Source organism: Cibotium barometz, chromosome 24, assembly GCF_041138505.1.
Source record: "Cibotium barometz isolate CiBa-2024 chromosome 24, ASM4113850v1, whole genome shotgun sequence".
Classification (NCBI taxonomy): Eukaryota; Viridiplantae; Streptophyta; class Polypodiopsida; order Cyatheales; family Cibotiaceae; genus Cibotium; species Cibotium barometz.
This window is the reverse complement of record NC_141069.1, coordinates 52,460,683-52,484,308: the sequence shown is the minus strand read 5'-3', so window position 1 is coordinate 52,484,308 and position 23,626 is coordinate 52,460,683. Positions and strand designations below refer to the sequence as shown.

Below are 23,626 nucleotides of genomic sequence, written 5' to 3'. Positions count from 1 at the left end.
GATGGCCTTGGGGAAGCTCTACAACACTGAAAACAAAGGATATAAAGATGCGTAGTACCATGTAGGATACGAAGAAGGCATTGGTGTGGTGGTTTAGTTGTTGAGCTTGTTTGGGTTCAATTCCTACTCTTCGTGCCTTCAACACCTTTTTAAGGGAATGAGGAAAAGCAACTATCTATACATATGGCATCTTCTCCAAATCGATTCTTATTCCTCCATAGATGAGATGAAGAGAATATCAGTGAGTGGATCTTTTGTGCTATACAATATTTTTGGCGAATTGGGATCAATGATCATTAAGACAGCTATTTATGCAAATTGGTTGGCTACGAGATTATGCAAGGGATTGGTATCAGAGTCAAGATGAGAACATCCAAGATGATTGGGAACTTCTTCAATAAGCACTAGTGGATGAATTTAGCTTTGCACAAAGGCAAGGAAGATTATGGGTGTAGCTTAAATATGTGAAACAAGAAGACCAAAAGACCTTTAAAAATTATGAAGACAGAGTTGTGTTGATGTGGGAACATTTTGTAGCATTATGTGGTGTCTTGGATCACTCCTATTTGTTGGCCATTTATATTCAAGGTTTGCTTCCAGAAATTCAACAATATGTGCTTCCTTTTTTAGCGTTAGGACAATTGCGTAGTATCAAGGAAGTGGAGTTCAATCTGGTGGGACTTAATGGTGTTTTTTCACCAATTGTTTCTTTGGAGAGTTGTATACCAGGTATGATTCCAGTATTAATTCAAAATATGGTTACACAGGTTCCTAGGTATTTTTTCAACAAGTTTCTCATGGTTGTAGATGGGTACTATGGTTGCTATGTTTTGATCTACCTCATATTGCAGTGATTTGTATTGTTCATGGCTATGGTGTTTGGTACCTTTAGTGTTATATATTTGTATTGTTCATGGCTATGGTGTTTGGTACCTTTAGTGTTATATATTTGGTGGATAGGCTATGTTTATGCTTTGGATGTATTTTCCTTATATGCTAGTCATTTTGATAGTATGGAGGGTTGCCTTTGGTTTTTTAAGGATGCACACGAAAACAAGGGGGATGCCTTCCTTCTAAGCCTATGTAGTGGAACAAGTAGCAAGGTGATGCGAGATGCTTTGGATTTCTTCATGGTTCGAGATGATCTTCTACAGGGCTATGACTTATTTCTAGTTTCTTATATAGTTCTTGAGACTTGTGGTGATGCCTTTGTGGGAAAATCTATTGCCTACTTTGATGTGGGCATGTTTGGTGATGATGTAAATGAGTTCTTGAATGCAAAGAGGGATGCAGTTTTTGCTTATGAGAAGGAATTGCATTTTTTGCTTACGATGACATTCTTGGATAAGGATCCAGACAAGTACAGAGGGTGGATGTAGGAGACAACCCATTTTTATTATTATGGTGGCATAGCTTATTTCAGATATTCTATGCTTTGGGTTGACAATCTATTCTATTGCTATAGGAGTTGTAATGATGTAGGTGGGATAGTCTTGTAAATTTTTTGATCCTAGAGTTACAACAGAGATTTGTGGTGCTATTAGTATATGAGTTAGATGCTTCTATGTGTGCTTTGGCCTTATGGTCAAGGAAGATTTGATGGATATCTATGGATTTTCTTATCCTACTATTCAGGCATATGTTGGAGCTTGGTCTTTGATCCAGGTGGTGCAGGTTATCTTCTATTGACTACGCTTTGACCATTTAATCCAAGAGGACTTTTAATTGACAGATGGATGTCACAATGTTTCGTATTTGATTTAGGAGGGACATTGATGTCATTTGTTGATTGGTTTATTATGGTGACTACTACTGGATGGCATAGGCCTTTGTAGTTTGCATAAGGCATGAATGCCTTACTTTCAGGGGGATGACTGATATGATGTAGGTTTTTTCTTTGTTCCAATCTACCTCCTCACGATCCCAAACCTTGGGAGCAACTCTCAAGTTAATACACTTCCTTGTTTTTTGTGGACTCTGACAAGCCCTATATATAGAAGGCATCAATAGAAGAATTGTTTATCACTCTTGGCCCAACCATGAGGAGCAAAAGAGAGAGGGATGGATATGGCCTTGGGGAAGCTCTATAACACTGAAAAGAAAGGATATAAGGATGCTCAATTGCATGTAGGACACGAAGAAGGCATTGTCGTGGTGGTTTTGTCGTTAGGCTCTCCTAGCACTAGTTTGGGTTCAATTCCTGCTCTCCATGCCTTCGTCACCTTTTTATTAAGGGCCTTGGGGCATTGGCTCTTGGCCTTGTGGCCCATGGTGGTTGCTTGCGTCGGCCGCATGCCTTGACCCTGTGGAAAGCGTTTAATTCAGCCATCTATGCTCATGCTCATGTGCATGCATGCAAAAACGAGGCTTTCCTCCATAAATATCCAATCATGGCCACCCTTTTTCCTTAAAAATAGTTCTTTTTTTTGCATGAAAGAAATCTTGTGGCTAAAATAAAGAAGGAAAGTAGAGGTGAAGAGTTTCTTTTAACCATTCCTTTGGGTATCAAAGTAGATGAAGGGAGTAAAAGTAGAAGACTTTCCCACCCCCAAAAAAATCTATATAAACCACCATCTAGCTTCATTTCAAGAGAGCGTGTAGAGACGAGAAGGAGGGAGCTTCACTTCAAGAGAAGGAGAGAAGTGTTAAGTTTGAGGAGCTTCATATTAATTGGAGCATGGACAGAAGGGAGTTGAGTTTCACATCAAATGTTTCCTCCCTCTTCAAGTTTCTCTCCTCTTCATCATGTTAGCTTTTTTTCTCTATTAGTTTTCTATGCAATGGGAGTATTTCCTCCTATCATATGATTGTACAAGTTTCCCTTTGAGGTACAAGTGCATAATGATTATAGTTTTTTTTCCTCATTTCATGAGTATTGTTCACATTAGTTGATGCTATGGAGTTTCATCTCTTTTCTCTTCATTTACCTAATTCAGTTCTCAGTTTACAAGCTTGGTATGTTTCGCTAAGTGTTCTTGAGTTTTGCTTGATGGGTTTGAGCTATGGGTGTTGAGCACTATGGTGAGAGTAGAGGGAGTGCTCTCTTCTTGCTCGAGTTGTTGCTGTTCAATGAGGGAGTAGACGGTACTATAGAGGCATGTTTCCCTTTGCTGCCTTCACTACATAACAATTTTGTTATGAGAATTTTACCTATGTTGTATTGAATTTAGAAAATCTACTCCAAAATTTCCCTAATTATTTGTTGAGAACTTGTGTTATAGTGAATTTATAGACGCCCTTTGTCAATTTTGTGATGATAAATTTTTTCATTGTATTGATTTTGGAAATTTTAGTCCAAATCTTTGCAAGGTGGGATTAGGAATTTTTTCAAAATTCCTAATAGGGTCTTCTATCTACAACAAAAGGACCTTCACCAATTCTTATAGTAAAAGAAGAGTCTATAAGTGCCTTTGTTAAGCCCAAAATGGGTCTAATAGTCCTCTATAAGACCCTACATGTCCTATGAGGCTTTGCACCTCCTTGTAGTTTATTCCAAGTTCACACAGATCTTATTTTTAGCCATTCTTGAAAATAATGTATTTAGGATAGCTCCATTTTAACTTAGAATTGATGCGGTAGAAAGTGCATCTCTAAAAAAAAACAAGTCTAAGATGAGCAAGATGGCATTCGATTTTCCACACGTTATGTAAAACTTTCATCTTGAGATTTAGTACAAAATTATATCCAAGGGTCTTGCATTTTTAGTTAACAAAAGATCACATGTATAATGTTCTTTTGAAAATACAAACACATAAATACATATGTTTGAGGTTCATAGTAGTTTGGTAATTATAAGTTAATATGTGTGGTGTTTATATGGCCTTGCATACATGTCACCACAAAACACAAGCTTGGAGTGGTCACATTCTACAATGATCTATGTTCTTCTTCGACCTTTGTGCAACATATGCCATGGGGATCTTACCTTCCAGGAGATTGTTATGGTGATCTTACCTTCTTCGACCTTTGTGTAACAAATACCATGTCATGATGATCTTACCTTTAAGGGGATAATGACATTCAAATATTTGAGATTGAAATATTATATATATTTGCCTTAACTTTCTTGGTGTCAAGCATTGCTTCCCTCCCTTTATTTAAGGAGTTTGCCTCCACGTGCAACCTTTACCCATGATAAAAAGAACATAAAAGTGAACTTGGTTGTATTAGAATGCAACATGTGATCGTGATGGATGATATTATCTTGTTGAAGCTTTGTGCCTTTTTGTAAGATGCATTTAGACACGTGTCTAGATCATGGTCTTGGATGAACCATCTTTTTTTCATGAAAGTTTTTAAGTGCCTTTGTCTTATGTCAATGGTCTTTTGTATGAGCATAGCCTCGATAGGCAACTTTTTTATAATGAACTAAAACAAATGTGTTTGAAGCTGCAACTTCTTATAGGGGGGAAATCATGTTTTTATGAAAAATGAACTAGATATGATAATGAGTTAAAAGTGGGGCAGCTTTGATGTGCACCAAAAGGCAAAGTTCTTTTTGCATGAGTAGGGTGGGAGATATCTCTCCTTTTCTAATGGTTTATAAGTGAGGTGGTTGCTAGGCTTGGATTATAAGAAAAGAAAAAACCCTTTGGGTTCTTTAAGGGCAAGACTTAGTGTCAATGGTGGTGGTCAATAAAAAAACAGGATCATGATCACACCAAACTTTATTCACTCAACAACGAGCAATACTAGAAGAAGAAACCAAACATTGAAGTTCGTATATGGTTGTGATTGGTGTAAATCAAAAGAAAGCTCCATGGTCATGTACATTATGCTAGTGAGGTAAGCCATCCTTGTTGAATCAATAAGATCCATATACTAAAGTAATTACTAGTAGGTGTTGGGCAAAAATCAGTTTGAAAGATTGAGTTAGTTGAGGGGATGTTTGAATGCAAGAGGACGTGCAAGCAAGGTGGGACGTGCAAGCAAGGTGGGAGTGGGAGTGGAAGAGGCCCACAAAGGGCATGGCAGAAAGAAACAAAGAAAGGCTTGACCAAAGCATTGAAGGATGGATGGAATTAAAAATTTAAGGTGAGAGATGTTGGGGAGGTGTGTGTCACAGTGTGTGTGTGTGTTTGTTTGTTTCCATGTTTGCCCACGTTCTCTCACTTTGTGCCAAGTCATGTAGTCATGCCAAGGGTGGGGGCCCTGTTGTGAGTTCATGTCAACGTGCCAGCCACTTAGAGGCTACTCAAGAAATTAATCCCAGGTAAGGTGCTTGTTGACAATAATTTAAATTTATGATCTAAGGTACAAAATTTGATTTTGGACTAGACGTCTTTTTGTTTGGCCGCGCTCAAGGCTCTTCATCTTCTTCTTCTTCTTCATCATCATGATTCTTCTTTTTCGGATCGTTTTCTGCCAGAGTACAGCTTCATCCGTTTATCGTCTAGGTCTAGTGTCTGCAGCTGCCGCTGTGGAACACTTGCTATCTGCTTATTGTCTCTTTATCCAAGGGAATCCAAGCGCCCTCTAGTAGCAAGCCTGCTTTCCACTGCCTTTTGTGAGTTGGGCTCTCCATAACCTTGCCCTTCTGTCAGCTCTTTTTAGCTCTGCCATGGCCAACAACAGAGAACAATGACCATGTGGGTGTCTGCATTTTTGCTTTTATTCTATCGAGAGCCCACGCTTGGATTTTATTGCACATTGGGCTTCTCTACGGTCCTCTTGAAATCCCTTGCTCTGTACTTAAAACCGTTTGCCGCACGCTGTACCGGCTAGAACTCAAAGCCCCTGTTGGCCGTACGGGTTACAAGCTGACAAATTCCTCAATTGCGCCCATCTCCTTTGCCTCACTGCCATCATTTGACGACTGTCTACAGCCAGTCTTCCGGTCTCCTTCAGCTCCAGGGGGTGCTCCCTGCTCATGTTCTAGCCTTGAATAAAGAGCTCTATTTGGACTTTGTTTAAACTTGAAGATGCCCAACTCTTGAGCTTCGATGGATCTACCCATAATGTAGCTGAAATGGAGAGAAGGCCTAGTGACTGGAGCATAGCCTAAAAATGGAAAGGCCCCCAACTGGAAGCAGAGGTAAGTAATGGAAGCACAGTGTGGTGACAAGAGTAAGCAGTCTGTATGAGAGATTTTTTCCCATGAGAAATGTGGGCTCCTTCATCAAAAGTATGGGTTTTCTCTACACGCGGGATGGGCTTTTTGAGATCGGTTCTCTCTCATAGCGCATGCATTCAGTATCACAGTAAGTAGGATGTGGGTTCTTACTTGAAATAGGACTCCTGCTGAGCATTGTGAGTTAAATAACGCTTTCTGCATCCTAGATGGGAAAAAATGTGGGTGTTCTCCTTTGAAGAGTTTTTCATCCCGTATGTGATATAGGTTTTTAAGATGGAAAAGTTGTTGTCTTTCGTGACAGGATCTATGATATTGAGGAATCTGCGAGCCCGTTCCATGCCGAAGCTGGACAAGCCTGTCTTTGATGTTCTACCTGATGAGTCTGCAGAGCAGCAGAGTGCAGATGGGACAAGCTCCACTGCGAGCTTCGACCGCTTCTGTGCAGACATCTTGGGTGAGGGCTCGTTGCTAGGAAGCCCTCGCGACACTCTCTGGGATGGAGATGAGTCCACGACAAGCACCTCCGTGGAGTCATCTCCACTAGGATGGCCCCGTGCTTCAAAGGACAGGTCTCGCTTGGGAAAGCTGAATTCCCTGCCGAGATACATTGACATCAGAGATACACTGGGATGGGAAGGGAGAAAGGAGAGGAAAACTGAAGAGTCAGATGTTTCTGGTTAGTATCTGTTAACATCCTTGTATAGGACCGTATAACTCTTCCCACCTAGGTCCATGTGCCCTCATCCCTATCTTTAGAGCTCGCGCCAAGCTTTACATTCTCAAATTACCTTGACTGAACCTTTCTGCATCCCTTTTGCAGAAGTGGACATGATAAAAGAACGATTTGCAAAGATTCTACTGGGTGAAGACCTTTCCGGTGGAGGTAAAGGAGTTTCGAGTGCCCTTGCCATCTCGAATGCAATCACCAATCTCTCTGGTAATGCATCTTTCATGGCTGTGTCAAGAAATGCCTTGATGCAAAAAAGTGCATACTTTTATTCCATTGGTTCTGACATCGGTGGACCTCTCAGCTTCGGTTTTTGGTGAGCTATGGCGGCTAGAACCTTTGGCCCGAGAGCGGAAAGTAAGATGGCGGAGAGAGATGGGTTGGCTTCTCTCGGTCAGCGACCATATTGTCGAATTTGTGCCTTCATTGCAGGCTTTACCGGACGGTAGCACCACTGAGGTATGCATTTGGCTGCCTTTGTATAGGCTTTTGGGTTTGTTCCTACACTGTAGTAGTTCAGCTTTTTCTGATGTCGTGTAGGTCATGGTGACAAAACCTCGGTCAGATCTTCACATGAACCTTCCAGCCTTGTGTAAGCTTGATACCATGCTACTGGTAAGTTTCTTACTGAAGCTACACCTTGGGTATTTATAGAGCAAGCTGTGTAATGCCACCCTGGCTTTTTTCACTCACAGGAGGCTCTAGACAGCTTCGACCAAACTGATTTTTGGTACATTGATCGAGCTATGGCAATGGCTGAGAAGGATGGGAGTCTGCCTTTCAGGCAAGAAGAAAAATGGTGGCTTCCTTGCCCTAGAGTTCCATCAGATGGTCTGTCGATGGATGCGAGGAAACATTTGCAGCACCAGAGAGACAGCATTAATCAGATATTGAAAGCTGCATTGGCAATCAATGCTCAAGTCCTATCAGAGATGGAGGTTCCTACAGTCTATTGGGAGGCACTACCGAAGGTGCATTGTCATGCTACCTTTCTAGCTTGGTAAGAAGCTTTTTTGTGCTGGCCTTTGCTTGATAATCCTACTCATTTGTGCAGAATGGCAGATCCAGCTTAGGCGAGGCTCTGTATCGCACTGTCTGTTCTGACCATTTCTCTCCAGATGCACTGATCGCCTCCATTGACTCCGCTCATGAGCACAATGTTCTAGAATTGGTGAATCGTGTCGAAGCTGCCATTCACATCTGGCGACGGAAACTCCAAATCCGACAAATGCAGTCGCATGCCTTTAAGGATGGGCGGGTTGGTTCCAAGCCAGCTTGGGGACTCTCCAAGGATGGTGGTGATCTGGAAAAAAGGGAGGTGCTGTCAGAGAAAGCCGAAAGCCTTCTGATGTTGCTGAGGCAAAAATTTCCAGGCTTGCCCCAGACGATTCTGGACATAAACAAGATCCAGTACAATAAGGTGGGTCACCCTTGTGCTCACATCTGTTTGCTCCATGTGTTGCTGTCAACAAGGTTCTGTATTGCAAGGGTGGGATCTTGTGCACGTGTGTCTTTCATGTTCTTCATATGGTTTGTTCTAACGAGCTTTTCGTGGGTGCCCCAGGATGTGGGTCAATCAATACTAGAGAGTTATTCACGGGTACTAGAGAGCTTGGCTTTCAATGTCTTGTCAAGGATAAATGATGTCCTACATGTAGATGACGTGACCAGATGTAACCAACATGCTACTTTGTCAAGGAATTCTTCCACAAACAGAGGTGCTGCACCCAAAATTTACCTGCAGCTGCCACCTGCAAGCTCCTTTGGACACTTCTCTGGTCTGCCAAAATCTGCAAGCACACATGCTCTCAGGGCTGCTTCACCTCCACGATCTTTACCGAGCAAGAGTCTCTCAGAATTTATAGGCTGGAGTGTCAAAGCAGCCACTGCAGAAACCAAAGAGTTGGAGCGTTATGCCAAGTCTCCTCCATGGCCTGGATCAAATAAGCAGTGGTCGTACTCAGGCAGCATCAATGCCTCACGAAGCCCTCCAAGCAGGGATTGATGGGGATTCTTGTCAACCCCATGTTGTGGATACAAGTGTAAAATACACGCTTCCTTAGAACTAATGTTTGGCTCTCTTCTGTTGTTGAGCTGCTGCTATTGTGAAGCTGCCACTATTTTAACAGAAGCGTGGGGCCTCAATTCTGGGCTCACAGATGACAAAGGGGTTTTGTGAGCCTAGGCTTGAGATATGACTTTGGTTTGTGATATACTTTGGAATACAAACTAGAAACACGGACTTTGGAGAATGACAGTTACAGTCATTCAGTTTCATTGAACCATGCAGAGCTGGGGTATGGCCATGTGGGGTCTTCAACCTGAAGGCCCATGGCAGGAATGAATTCTTTGTTTTACTAAGAACCCTGGGCTAGCTTTAAGGTACTTGACTGAGATACTCATGATCTCACCAGCTAACTGTTGTTTAGTGCATCTGTAAGGGATTCAGAGCATGATGAGAAGTCCATGCTAACCATGTGGAGTTCTGAACACGTCTTGGTGTACGAGTGTATGGTGATGACTAGTCTTTTTGGCAAAAAGTGTATGGTTAATCTCTGCACTACACCCACATGCCCCATCCTGTTCTGTTACAACCGTACCGTCTCCCTCGTCTCTTTTTGTAGCTATAAAATCCTCTCCCCATGGCAGACCTTTCAAGGCATTTAGGAGGGACTTACTTTATAGAGGGCCTAGGCACCTATGAACGTATCTGGATTTAATCATTCTTTCCTAAAATTTTTAAAAACCTTTACAGTAGAGATCACAAAAAAGGATCTTATTATTGGTTTTTTTTAAAATATTCAAGGGTTTTTGTTAGCCAATTTTTGGAACGCCACTAAGATATTCCTTTTCTAATTGCACGATCCTTTTATATATATGTATGTATGTATGTATGTATGTATGTATGTATGCTATTATATGTATATATATGTGTGTGTGTGTGTGTGTATGTATATATATATATATATATATATATATATATATATCTACATGTATATACACACACATATATACACATCTATATATGTGTGTGTGTATACATACATGTATATATATGTGTGTGTGTGTGTATACATACATGTACATATATATGTGTGTATATACATGTATATGTATATGTAGATACACACACACACACACACACACACACACATATATGTATATATATATATATATATATACACATATATATGTACATATATACATATATATGTACATATACATACATACATACATACATACATGTATATATATATATATATATATATATATATATATATATACACACACACACACACACACACACACACACATATATATGTATATATATAGATGTTGGAGAGACAACACATGTTCTCTTGTTATTTATCATTGTATGGACTCCAATGTCAAAGGGTAACTATATTGTAGTTGTAGTGTGTAACTACGTGTAAGCGTTTTTCATGAGTGTACTAGTGTGTGTTTGTATGAATAGTCTCTGAGGCTTGTATATGATATAATGTAAGTGTTTAGAAAGTGTGAATAGCCTCTTAGGCTTGGATTTGATAGAGTCAAAAGATAAGACTACTTGCCTATAAAAAGCATGTACTTGGTAGAGGTTGGATACATTAATTAAATTCTTATTGAGTCGTGTAATATTATCTCTCTAGCATTTCGTCTCTCTCTCTCTCTCTCTCTCTCTCTCTCCTCTCTACATTGTGAGTAATGGAGTGCTTCCATTCACCTTAGTCTCACTGTGTAATCTTTAATCCTCACTTAGAACTCTTCATTTTGATATCAAAGCTGTTTTATGCATTGCTAGAGTAGTACACATCTGATGTCCACTCAACCTCGTATTGTGTTACATGTATTGAGCTTGGTCATAATAATGCACAACAGGGCCTTCTTTATATCTTTATGGTGAGAATCTTTAGCATCCAGTTGAGAGAGTAGAGAGAGAAGAGAATGAGAATGAAGGAGATGACAGAGTATTGTGTTCCAAATATCCATTGAAGTGCTTTCCCTACAAGCAAGAATATTTGCTTATATTATTCTTTGTACAATGCTTCAGTAAACAAGTGATATGAATGCCCAACATAAGGAACATCTGCTGAGTATTCACTAATCCAAGGCTTTGTTGAAGATCCTTCGGGCCATTGATGCTAATCTAGAGAGATGTAGGGTTGCACATATGTTGGTTAAATGTTGAAGAGATCCTTCTTGAATAGCCTGGAGTTGATTTGGATGATTGTCTGCTTTTGCACTTGGTTGAATACTTGAATGATCTGTTGTTGATTGCAATAATCGCATTTATATGTTTATATGCTATTGGTCGGCTAACATAAGTTGTCGACCAGTACTATGTGGATAAATTCTAAAATTAATGCTTAAAAAAATGTTACGCTTTGATAAATAGGTCTTTTTATTGTTGCCCAACTTGATGAGACTTAGTTGCTTGGAGACTTGTACCCAAAATGCTGTCGGTCTATTGCAAATGTTGGTCGATTGGTTACAGGCTTGCTCCCATGTTGGTCAGTCGGTCAATAATGTTCTCCAAGGTTGGGTTTAGCACTTGGATAGACTAAATAAGTGCATGGACACTCGTATTGACTTCTACATGTCTACTAATGCTTAACCTAATGCTAAGGTTGACTTCTACATGCACTAATTGATAAATTCTCCGGGTGGGTTAAGAGGATTGAAACTTGACTGACTTCTAAGGATCAGAGATTGACCTATGTAGCTCGTGCTTGATTGTCCTTGGATTGAGGGCTCACAATGGGGTCACGATATACGATAAATATTCTTATAAAAAGGTGCTACGTTTGTACAAATGTTGCACTGATGATCATGCCAGTGTGTCATTGTGTACCCTAGTGTAGGGTGCATGTGACATTTTTTCCTGCTTAACTTGGCGGTAGGTTTAGGGCTTCCAAGTAGTTCGCCAACAATTGGGGGTACTCTTGAAAGAACTCATAAACCAACCAAATTGTTTCATGGGTTCTTTAGTCTTTAAACTTTGTGTAAAACTATTGTATTCTTCAATCGGATGCATGCTTTCATTTGTGGTGGAGAATTTGCTCTGGCTCTATGACTTCAGCTATGTCTATCATATTTGGTTGTTTCTTTTCTGATATATCTTGCAATAATGGACCTACATATGGCTTCAACCAAGAAACATGAAAGACATTGTGCATAATCTAACTTTTCGGCAACTCTTTAACTTTAAAGAGACATCATTTAACTTTTGAATGATTGGAAATGGGTTGAAACTCTGGAATGAAAGTTTGGGACAATGCTTGCTGACTTGCTTTAGCCATTGTTTCGTGATGAAGAGACATATCCAATCCCCTTCCTTTAAGTTGACATCTCGCTTGGATTTGTTGGCTTGCCGGGTATATGCTTCTTGAGCTTTGGCAAGGCGCTCCTTAACTCGACTCCATGATTCTTGAGGTGGGTTTATTGGCCTCAAGAGATGGCGATACTTATCTCATCAAAAGAGACAATAATCGGCGACCAAATGCTGTCTCATATACGACGTTCGGCCAATACTCGATAAGTGAGTATCGTTTAGGATTGCTTGAACCAAAGGAAGATATTATTCCCATTTCGACTGCTAGTCATGGTAGTATGACTTGAGAACATCAAAGGCCAATTGATGGTATATTTTTGTTTTGCCATCTGTTTGAGAATGGAATGGGTTGGACAACTATAACTTAGTCCCAAAATTGTTAAACAAAGCTCTCTAAAAATGGAAGTTGAATTTTGGATCTCTATCTGATGTGATAGTTCGTGGCAAATCACCAATGGGATTCCAAAACTGAATGAACAAGCGACCTATGTTATCGGCTATGGCTGTCTGCTTGCATGGTATGAGCATGCAAAACTTACTGAGTTTGTCAAAAATTGTCATACACTGTGTTTCTAGATCCAGTTGAGGCGGAAAGAGGGCCTACAAAGTCCTTACTGATGTCGTGAAAGGGTCCCTCTGGAATAGGCAAAGGTTGAAGTAACCTTGCTTGTTTGGTATCAAGAACTTTCACCTTTACTCCAGCAGAGTATCAGGATAAGCCTTTTAAGCTTTTGATTGATTCAGGCAGTTCTCATTCATTCATTTCCCCTGGATGCTTGCGTAAGCTAGTCTTAGAACAGAAATCAGGGAAACCTATGCAAGTTGAATTGGCCAGTGGGAAGACTCTTTTCACTCACCATGAGACAGATCTTATCCAGTTCAATCTAGATGGTAATGTAACCGACTGTCAGTTCAAAGTCTTACCTCTAGGGGTTTTTGATGGGATCCTTGGAATGGATTGGCTTTACAAAAATCAAGCTGACATACGCTGTCACAATGGAACCATTTCCTTCCATGACCTTCACGAGAACAAAGTCCATGGAACTGGAGTTTTCGGATCCCCAGACCTTCAATTAGTAAAAGCTTCCAGGTTACTGAAAGGACTTAGGAAGAAGCAATAAATTTTTGTTGTCAAAATGAACCCAGTAGACTCAAAACTTAAAGCTAAAGAACCAGAATGGTTAAGTGAATTTGATGATCTATTCCCAGCAGAACTAACTGAAATGCCTCCAATTTGGGAAGTAGATCATGTGATTGAATTGACCCCCGGAGCTCAACCAGTAGCCTTACGCTCGTACAAAATGCCAGTTCATGAAGCCATCGAACTCAAGGAATAGCTTAAATAGCTGTTAGAACAAGGGTTTATAAGAACCAGTGTTTCACCTTGGGGTGCGCCAGTTCTCTTTCAGAAAAAGAAAGATGGAACGCTTAGACTCTGTGTGGACTACAAAAGTCTAAATCAGTGACAGTTAAGAATAAGTATCCTATCCCAAGGATTGATGAGCTTTTGGACAAGCTAAACAGAGCCTAGATCTTCATAAAAATAGATCTCAAATCCGGGTATTACCAGATCAGGATCAATGATCCAGATATACCAAAAACAGCCATCAATACTCGCTATGGGCATTATGAATTTACTGTCATGCCGTTCGGATTAACTAATGCCCCAGCTACATTCAATCGCCTAATGCAGGACATCCTCAGAGAATACTTGGATGATTTTGTTCTAGTTTTCTTTGATGACATTCTGATTTACTCAAGGAATGCAGCTGACCATGAGACTCATGTCCGAAAAGTTCTTGAGATTCTAAGGAAGCATCAACTCTTTGCCAAAAAGAGCAAATGCACTTTCTCTGCCGACCACGTTGAATACTTGGGCTTTCTGGTATCCAAAGATGGAATTTCTCCAGATTTCGCAAAAATCCAAACTGTCATAGATTGGCCCGAACCAAAGACAATGAAAGAAGTCAGAGGATTCTTGGGATTGACTGGTTGGTATAGAATTTTTATACCAAAGTATGCTCTCATAGCGTCCCCCCCGACTAACCTTCTCAAAAAGAATATCCCATTTCAATGGTCGCCAAGTGCCAAAGTGCTTTTGATAAGTTGAAGGCCGCCTTGGTAACTAGTTCCGTTCTGAAGCTGCCAGGTTTCTCTCTACTCTTTGAGGTAGTAACTGATGCAAGTGGTTTTGCCCTGGGAGGTGCACTCATGCAGTGGCCTATGAATCCCGAAAGCTCAGAACGCATGAGAGGAATTATGCTGTCCCCACGACCTGGAATTGCTTTCAGTAGTCTATGCCTTAAAATTGTGGAGACATTACCTACTAGGAAAAAGATTCACTTTGATGACAGATCATTAGAGCTTAAAGTGGATCTTTACTCAGACGGACCTCAACATGCGCCAAAGAAGGTGGATGTAGACCTTGCAGGAATTTGATTTTGAAATCAAGTACCGCCTAGGCAAAGAGAATGTGGTAGCAGATGCTCTCAGCAGAAAAGCCTCCTTGCTTGCAATTACTATAATATCAAATCCTTTGATTATTCAAGCAAGTGAGAAGATCATACAGGATAGATTCTTTGGCCCTATTGCTACTCTACTTATGCAGGAAAGCAAAACTCCACAGGAGTTGAACAGAGTTCAAGGTTATAGCCTGGATGATGGCATTATCTGGATGATGGCATTATGTATTATAATCGCAGGCTATGCATCCCCAATGATGAGGGAACTAAAGGGCAAATTTTGAATGAAGCCCATGATAGCCTTATCGCAGGACATCTAGGTTTCATCAAGACCTACATGTCCGTAAAGAAAAGCTTCTTTTGGCCTGGTTTGAAAAAGGATGTGCTGAATCATGTACGCCAATGTCTAACATGCCAGAAAGTGAAAGCTGAGAGAATAAAAATGCCTGGAAAGTTACATCCATTGGACATCCCCCAGATAAAGTGGGAATGTATCAGTATGGACTTCATTACTGGATTACCTTCAGTACAATCAGGTTACAACTCCATAACCAAAGTTGCCCATCTGATTCCAGTAAAAGAAACCTACACTGCAGTGGATGTGGCCAGAGTGTTCCTCAAAGAAATCTTCAGATTGCATGGCCTACCTAGGAGAATAGTAAGTGACCGAGATCCCAAATTTATTTCAAGGTTTTGGACTGCATTTTTCGAAGCAGTGGGAACTTTCTTGGATCTCAGCACAGCTTATCACCCTGAGACCGATGGTCAAACTGAAAGATTAAACCAAGTAATTGAAGATATACTTCGGTCATGCTGTGGCAGAGAACCCAAGAAGTGGCTAAGCTATCTGCACGTAGTCGAGTTTGCCTACAATGCTTCTTATCACCAAAGTATCGGGATGAGCCCTTTTAAAGCTCTGTATGGACAAGATTGCTTAACTCCATTAACTTGGTCTGACCCATTGATTAGGGTCGAGATGTCCAGACAGATGCTCGACGACATGGAGCAACAGATACAGTCAATTCGTAAAGATATTAAAGCTGCCCAGGATAGACAGAAGCAATATGCAGATAAGAAGAGGACAGATAGAGAATTCAAAGAAGCAGATATAGTCTTCATTCGAGTACGGCCCAAAAGAAGTTCCTTATCTCTTGGGAAGTACAAGAAGTTATCCCCCAGATATTATGGACCATATCTGATTACAAAGAAAGTAGGTGACTTAGCCTACGAGCTTCTTCTGCCCCCTCATCTCAAAGTTCATAATGTATTTCATGTAAGCCTTCTAAAGAAATATGTGCCAAGCCCAAATCATATGTTGGATGATGAAATCCTAACCTCTTCATCCCAAGGACAGATGGAACTCCAACCTGAAGAAATTCTAGATGTTCGAGAAAAGATTCTCAGGAATAGAATTCTAGTAAAATGGAAGTTCTATCCTTTTGAAGATGCGACTTGGGAGAATGAAGCCGATGTGTTGTGGGATTACCCCCAGTTTGCGAGATGAGGACATCTCACGTTTTTCAAGTGGGAGAGAATGTAAGATTCCTCCCCAGTCTCTCAAGATGTCCAGCATCTTCCCGTGTAATCAAATCCCTCTTTAGAAATATAAAAGATCTTGTTTCTAACTGCCTGTTTTAGCCTAGAGAGAGAAAATATTCTAGAGAGAGAATATTCAAATTTTGAATATTTTTGAACAAAAAAATATCTCATCTTATTAAAATGAAATCCCCTGTAACAGAAATTCAAAAAGATCTTTCCAATGTGCAATTGGAATTAATTAGAATTGGTTATAAAGGACCTTAGCCTAAGGGTCTAGATTTTCAGAAATTTTTGGATTATGGTCCAATTAAGGTTCCTATGGGCCAATTGTGGGGAGGAGATAAATCCAATTAATATTAAAAATATGAGATATTTTGGATATAATGATTCCATTTTAACACGTGTAAGGAAGGGAGTCCCTTCAATGCTCACATAAGGTGAAGAGTTGAATATGTACAAGGTTTATTAGTAAGAAACTATGAGTAATATAAAAAATATGAGATATTTTAGGTATAATGATGCCATTTTGACACATATGTAAGGAAGGGGGAGAGCATTTAATGAGGCACCTACTTCACATGCTTGATTGAGTTTTAAATCATCAAAAATTGAGATATTTCATCTCTCCTCTCTCCTAATTCAAGTCTAGTTTCAAAAAGTTAGCTCAAATGACCTAAAAATGGTCAAAAATTGACCAAACTGAATTGGAAAATTCTAGAATCAGTTTGTTTGGTTAGGAGCTCACTTTTTCCTATAAATAGAGGCCTTCCCCTTTGTTGAAACTCAATAGTGTTTATGCACTGTTACTCTATTCCACCCAAGCCAAGAACCGTGAATTCATTAATAATTCACTAGTTTTTGACATTTCCCTCTTCCAAAGATTGGTGGCCACTCTTGTTCAAACAAGAGTTGAACCCTCAAACCCTCAAGCCAAAGGAAAGCTATCAAAGTCTTTAGTAAGTTGGTGACTCTTCTTATTTCACTTATTTCATGGTTTTTATGGTTTAAATGATTTTTATGCTTTATGTCTTCTCTAAAAATGTTATGGCTCATTACAGAAAGGCATTCTCCTCTCTTCTCTAGAAAAACCAACCATTTTCTATCCTTGGTGAATGGTTAATGATTAATTGTCAAGTTTTTTATAATGTTGTTTTAATTAAGAGAAAAAATGTTTACTTTAGGATAAACTCAATACTTTTGGTGTACTTTTAGCTAGTTTTTTAAGACTTAGAAATTTGAAAAATGGTCAGCCATACAAAGGAGGTTATGGCGAATTTTTTTAGAAATTAGTGAAATAAAATTCTTCTTTTATTATAATCCTTATGGTTTTTATATTCCAAAGTATCATTTTCGTGCATAGAAGTAAGCATAAAGGATAAATTTTTTTATATCAAAAGTGTTACTTTTATCATTTTTTTAAATTGCATAGAAGTATGCATAAAGAATAAAATTTTTTACATCAAAAGTGTTACTTTTATCATTTTTTTAATTGCATAGAAGTATGCATAAAGAATAAACTTTTTTATATCAAAAGTGTTACTTTTATCATTTTTTTAATTGCATAGAAGTATGCATAAAGAATAAAATTTTTTATATCAAAAGTGTTACTTTTATCATTTTTTTATTGCATAGAAGTATGCATAAAGAATAATTTTTTTTATATCAAAAGTGTTACTTTTATCATTTTTTTTATTGCATAGAAGTATGCATAAAGAATAAATTTTTATATATCAAAAGTGTTACTTTTATCATTTTTTTATTGCATAGAAGTATGCATAAAGAATAAATTTTTTAATATCAAAAGTGTTACTTTTATCATTTTTTTAATTGCATAGAAGTATGCATAAAGAATAAAATTTTTTATATCAAAAGTGTTACTTTTATTATTTTTTAATTGCATAGAAGTACGCATAAAGAATAAATTTTTTTATATCAAAAGTGTTACTTTTATCATTTTTTTTATTGCATAGAAGTATGCATAAAGAATAAATTTTTTATATCAAAAGTGTTACTTTTATCATTTTTTTATTGCATAGAAGTATGCATAAAGAATAAATTTTTTAATATCAAAAGTGTTACTTTTATCATTTTTTTATTGCATAGAAGTATGCATAAAGAATAATTTTTTTATATCAAAAGTGTTACTTTTATCATTTTTTTATTGCATAGAAGTATGCATAAAGAATAAAATTTTTTATATCAAAAGTGTTACTTTTATCATTTTTTTATTGCATAGAAGTATGCATAAAGAATAATTTTTTATATATCAAAAGTGTTACTTTTATCATTTTTATTTTCATGCATAGAAGTATGCATAAAAGATAAATTTTTATTATAAAAGTGTTACTTTTATCTTAATTGATTTTACTGCATAGAAGTATGCATAAAAGATAAATTTTTATTATAAAAATGTTACTTTTATCATAATTGATTTTAATGCATAGGAGTGCATAAAAGATAAATTTTTATTATAAAAATGTTACTTTTATCATAATTGATTTTAATGCATAGAAGTATGCATAAAAGATAAATTTTTATTATAAAAGTGTTACTTTTATCATAATTGATTTTAATGCATAGAAGTATGCATAAAAGATAAATTTTAATCGGAGATCAACGTAAATGAATATTCCTCAAGAAATCCATGTTTTTGAAATCTGTAAACAAATATTTGTCGAAAGAAATTTTAGAAAAAGAGAAATTAAGATAGTACCTTTCGAGAAAGATAAATTTAGGAAGAACCTTCCCAGACCTAAACTCTGACTTAGACTATTGACCAAGATCTAATTCCTTCGTCAGTTTCAATCAATGATGATGAGCCCAGTTCAGGGAAAATGTACTCAAATCACCTACCGAATCTGAAACTAAGTTAAGACTTGTGATTTTGATCTAAGGATCAAGTTAAGAGAATTTGAAGAATTCTGTTTGGAATTGAAAACTGGATCTAGAAGTATTGAGATACGGATTTACGATATACTCATGGTATTCAAACGAAAATCAAAACTGTAAACTTGCATAGAAATCCTGCCTTCTTAAAAGACTGTCTTACGCCGGAATGCTGGAGGGAGCATTTGGCATATATGTTTATCTAAGGGAAGTTCGGTTGCAACAGCTGGCGAGGAGTGTTCGAGGGACAGCTCACGCGGCAAAACCTGCCGAGGTCTTGACTAGCCTCGGTATGGTTAAAATGGTGCGCTTCTGGTACGATGGACGAGGGCCGACGAAGCGGTCCCTGAGTGAAGTGCCAGGACACCTAAGGAGGATCTTGGAGGGTCCTAACCAGGCGATGCACGGGCTCGCGGTGTCGAGGACATCCATGTGTATGTCGAGGAAGATATTATATGATGGACCTATGTTTTTATAATCTATCACTGGATCTCGTTGTTGACTTGCTGGTCTCAACGGAGAGTCCAGAGTGATACTGTTTTGTTGAGAAACAAAGACTCAATGAAAATTTTGAAGTATGACATGTATAACCCGTATATTGTTTATCAAGGGTTGTTTTTATTAAAGTTTTAATAAAGAGGAGTGTGTGCGTATCTGTTTTCTAAAGCTAAAGTTAAGAAAGGCAATTCAATTATGGGTGGGTGAGTACTTTTTTGGTTCCACCGATTCCAGTGGTAGGGTGGTGGCTAATCCATGGGCCGGATGGGGTTAGGCTGGAATCAGTGGAGTTTTAATAATCAAACTGCAAAATCTTAGGATTACGCTAAGATTCGAGTAGTTAGACAATTCTCTGATAAATTTTTCAATAAGTGGATCAACGGTTGTGCTTGACCTGGATCAGGAAAAAAGCATTGAATTTACTAAAATGATCAAATTATATCAGTGATAGTTTCCTTCTATCTGGTTTATTCAGTTGAAGGATAGCTTAGAATTGATCTCGTTAGAAAAATTCGTTAAAAAAATTCATAAAGATGGAATCGTCCCCGCTTTTCGGGCATGGGAATTTTTCCCGGTTTGGAGTGACTACCAGCCTAGTCTCGTGCCCGGACATTGGAGGGCGAGGCCCTGAGCGAGAAACCCTGCCCGGCGCATGAGGGGGCTGCTTCCGTTGTTCAGCTACCGGGAGTCCCGATGCACGGAGGGGACAGAGGAATCTCACACGGGTGGAGATAACCTTCAATGATTTCCTCCTTAGATTTTTCCTCAGGGGTCTTCTTGGGCGTAGAATCTTTTTTATTGCCTGATTGACTCGAAGATTTTTTCTTTTGGTCCTTTTGGTCTTTGCTGTTTTGAGCTCCCTTAGGGAAAGACTGTACCTACTGGGTACAGTTAGGGAAAGAATGTACCTGCTTGGGCTTATTTCTGTTTAGCATCAGTTCAGTGCCCATGTATAAGTGAGGCTCAAAATTCCTAACTAGGTACCTAATGTTAGTGTCTAAACCTCGAATGAATTGCTTGAGCTTATCTTCTTCCGATATGCCCAACTGTTGGGCCATTGTAAATGACCTTGTTGGAATAGGTCAAAATAGAGGAACCACCTTGAGTGAGTTTTTAAAACTCGTCCTCCGTGTGGCAACTTGTTTTCCACTCTTTTGGTCAACACTCACACACCATACAATATCACATGTGGCCTTTTTTTCTTACCACAATATCTTGCACCTCTAGGGTGCTTTCCCACATACACACAACACCACAATTACATCTCTTAACACCCCCTCTTAATCGAGGTGTTCCACAACTCACCCATCACAATGTAGCATTGCATAACCGTAATCGCTACCTCTCAACACTCTCCCTCAATGATACATTGGTGTGTCCATCAACCAATTTACCATCTTAGACACCTAGTCAATTTTGAGCCGACTTTCTCACAACGGAACCACTGATTCCAATAATTTGAACATAGAAGTTCGGCTGGGAACCAACTTGTGGACGGGAAGCCAGGTCCTCCACACTCCACCGACCGCTCCGACACTCTAACCATTGGTGCCCTCTGATGGCTCCGACCATTGTCATTCACCGGTGCCTTTTGTCCCCCGTCTCCGACTGTCCGTGCCGTTTGACGGCTCCGACCGTTGTCACCGCCGGCGGGTGTGCTCCGATCGCTCTAACTGCCGGTGCCCACCAATGGCTCCGACCACCGTCATCGTCGCTGGTGCCCTCCACCCTTTGACCACGACCCTTTGACCACGCTGGAGCTCCCCGAATGTTCTGACTGTCGATGCCCTCCGACATCTCTGACGTGCATGGCCAACTCTGACGGCACTCATGGAGGCAACACCCCTCTCCTTTTCCCAAGGCAAGGAGAGATTCTCTTTGAGATCCTGAGCACCATTTTCCTTTCCCCTCTTCCTTTTGCAAGGCAGGGAGAGATCCTCTTGAGCACCACCTGATGAGGAGGACACCCAAGGAGGAGATAAGGGGAGCACTCTCTCAGCAGAAGTACACACACAGTCTCAGACACACTAAACTAGCTTAACTCCCCCTCTCCCATCCACTACATAATAGTCGAGATAATAGTCGAGATGAAGCTCTGTGGGGTCCTCAAAGAGGTGGGGGGTGGGTTTGACATCCACCTCATATTCTTAGTAATCAATAAGCTCCTTAAAGTTTACTTGATTAATAGGTGTCACCCTTGGTGGAGGTGGTTGGGGTCCCAAGACTGGTGGAGGTAGGCACATTGGGTGCATGGTGTATGCCCTTTGATAGGAATTGTTGCGTGGAACGTTCAACCATTTCTTGATTTGTTATAGGACTGAGGGCTAGCATTTTTTTGGAGCCAACAATGCTAGTCGTGGTCTTATTGTATTGGCAATAGCCCATAGGCATGTTCAGCAATCTTAGTCTTTGTGACCATAGTGCCCACAATAGTTATAGTTGCCATTGCAAAATGAGCTCTTAAAATTGGAAATTCACTAATAGTATGTCCCTGACAATAAATGGAACACTAATGTAGCTCTCTCCTTGGATACATGTGCGCATTGTTCAAATCTTTTTGGTAGCCTTCATTTCCTCTTGGAGGGCTTTTGAGAAGTCAGTCCAAGTCATTTCCACTAAAGTATTAACTTTAGCTACAAGTTTTGCAGTGGTGGTGCTACGACTGTTGGCTGGCTCTGCTGATGTAATAGACTTAGAATTTGAAGCTCTTACTCCCTTTATTATCAAGTTATCCTCAAGTTGGATGGCATTAGCCATGATGTCCTCCCAGGTGGTGATATCTCTAATGACCAAAGCATTATGGATATGTTCATGTTTAAGCCCATGGATAAATTGATTAAGCAGTTGATTGTTGAAAAAGTGCTCATGTAGAGCACAACAAGAGTTCAAATTCTTAAGACGACTAATAAAATATCTCACTCACTCATCTTCTTCTCTCTCAGCTTTGTGTAACTGTGAAGCCACACTCCACAAATCTCCCTCACACACAAACTGCTTTAGGAATAACCTTCGAAGCCCAATAAACTTTAGATGTTCTTCAAGTCTCAGAGTATGATACCAACCATTATCCTTGCCATCTAGTGAAGCCTAAATGTGTTGGTATTTGCAAGCTCATTCCCCTTGCCTAAAGCCTCGCAAACTTGATCGAAGTCCTTGAGGTGTCTTCTAGGATCGCCCTCTCCGTTGAACTTGTGCGTAAGCTTCACGATTTGTGCAGCCTTTCTAGAGATACTCCACTCGTTATCTCTCACAACTGGTCCTATACTTTCAGCCATAGCCCTCCCCAATTCTTATGCAAAGGATACTCAATCAGATGGAGGGGTTGTTGTGCTGGAGGTATTGGTACACAGCAGGTAGGGGCAACATGTGGTATGAAGGGTGCTACCTACTACGGGTGTAATGGCATAAATCCCGAAGGAGTATTATGAGTCTATTAGATGGGGGGTCATAGAGGAATTCCCATAGGTACTGATGGCATATGAGCTAAGGACACCAATGGTCTAGTCATTTATGAGGATGTCCCCTTGCTCTAGGGTGCATTGGCAAAGTAGAGGAAGATGCAAGGAATCGAGGATCTTGGGTGAGAAGGTTCCTCCTTCTCTAACCCTAGCTGATGAGGTGGATGTGTTAACTAGGCTTGAAGCCATTGTTATAGGGACTGTAAAAATCGTGGTTTCCATAGTTATAACCAAGGGCATGAAACTAATGGGCAATCTTACATGGTTGGTCGTAGGTGGTGTCATTTTATGAGTGGTGTAGAACCCATTACCACATAATCTGGAATTTTGCAAACAACATCTTGGGTTGGTACCTCTTTACTAAGGTCTCAGAATGTGAAGTCTGTGCTTGTAGATTCTTGGAGTGTTGTGTAACCTAGAGGAACAATAGCAGTAGTCAGGGCCCATTGTGTAGCCGGGTGATACTACAAAAGTAGGATCCACTAGGCTCACAAGAGGTGTTACCATTTCTCTCATTGTGGACATTCTTGCTTTTTGGATATCCCAACTTGTGCCATAGGTCTTTGGATTCTTGGAGTGTTGTGTAACCTAGAGGAATAATAGCAGTAGTCATGGCCCATTGTGTATCCGGGTGATACTACAAAAGTAGGA

The 23,626-nt window shown here is 39.6% G+C and overlaps 1 protein-coding gene across 2 annotated transcripts; it reads left to right on the top strand.

Annotated features, from left to right (window-relative positions):
• Positions 1–5,076: 5,076 nt before the first annotated feature.
• Positions 5,077–9,233, top strand: LOC147625439 (rop guanine nucleotide exchange factor 1-like). Of its 2 annotated transcripts, none has more exons than XM_086818771.1 (8): positions 5,077–5,212; positions 6,375–6,749; positions 6,894–7,010; positions 7,105–7,259; positions 7,341–7,415; positions 7,496–7,771; positions 7,855–8,220; positions 8,365–9,233. In XM_086818771.1, the coding sequence occupies exons 2-8, from the start codon at positions 6,380–6,382 to the stop codon at positions 8,803–8,805; spliced, it is 1,800 nt and encodes a 599-aa protein (XP_086674897.1). In that variant the 5' UTR covers positions 5,077–5,212; positions 6,375–6,379; the 3' UTR covers positions 8,806–9,233. The 2 variants fall into 2 exon arrangements, with proteins under 2 accessions (XP_086674897.1, XP_086674896.1); XM_086818770.1 differs by lacking the exon at positions 5,077–5,212 and adding an exon at positions 5,304–6,034.
• Positions 9,234–23,626: the final 14,393 nt, after the last annotated feature.

What these genes read in the sequence shown, in the direction of transcription:
- LOC147625439 (XM_086818770.1), top strand. Translation starts at nt 6,007, where the DNA reads ATGGAAAGGCCCCCAACTGGAAGCAGAG. An exon ending in TGCAATCACCAATCTCTCTG is followed by an intron (nt 7,011 to 7,104) that starts GTAATGCATCTT and finishes TGGACCTCTCAG; the next exon opens with CTTCGGTTTTTGGTGAGCTA. An exon ending in ATTGGGAGGCACTACCGAAG is followed by an intron (nt 7,772 to 7,854) that starts GTGCATTGTCAT and finishes TCATTTGTGCAG; the next exon opens with AATGGCAGATCCAGCTTAGG.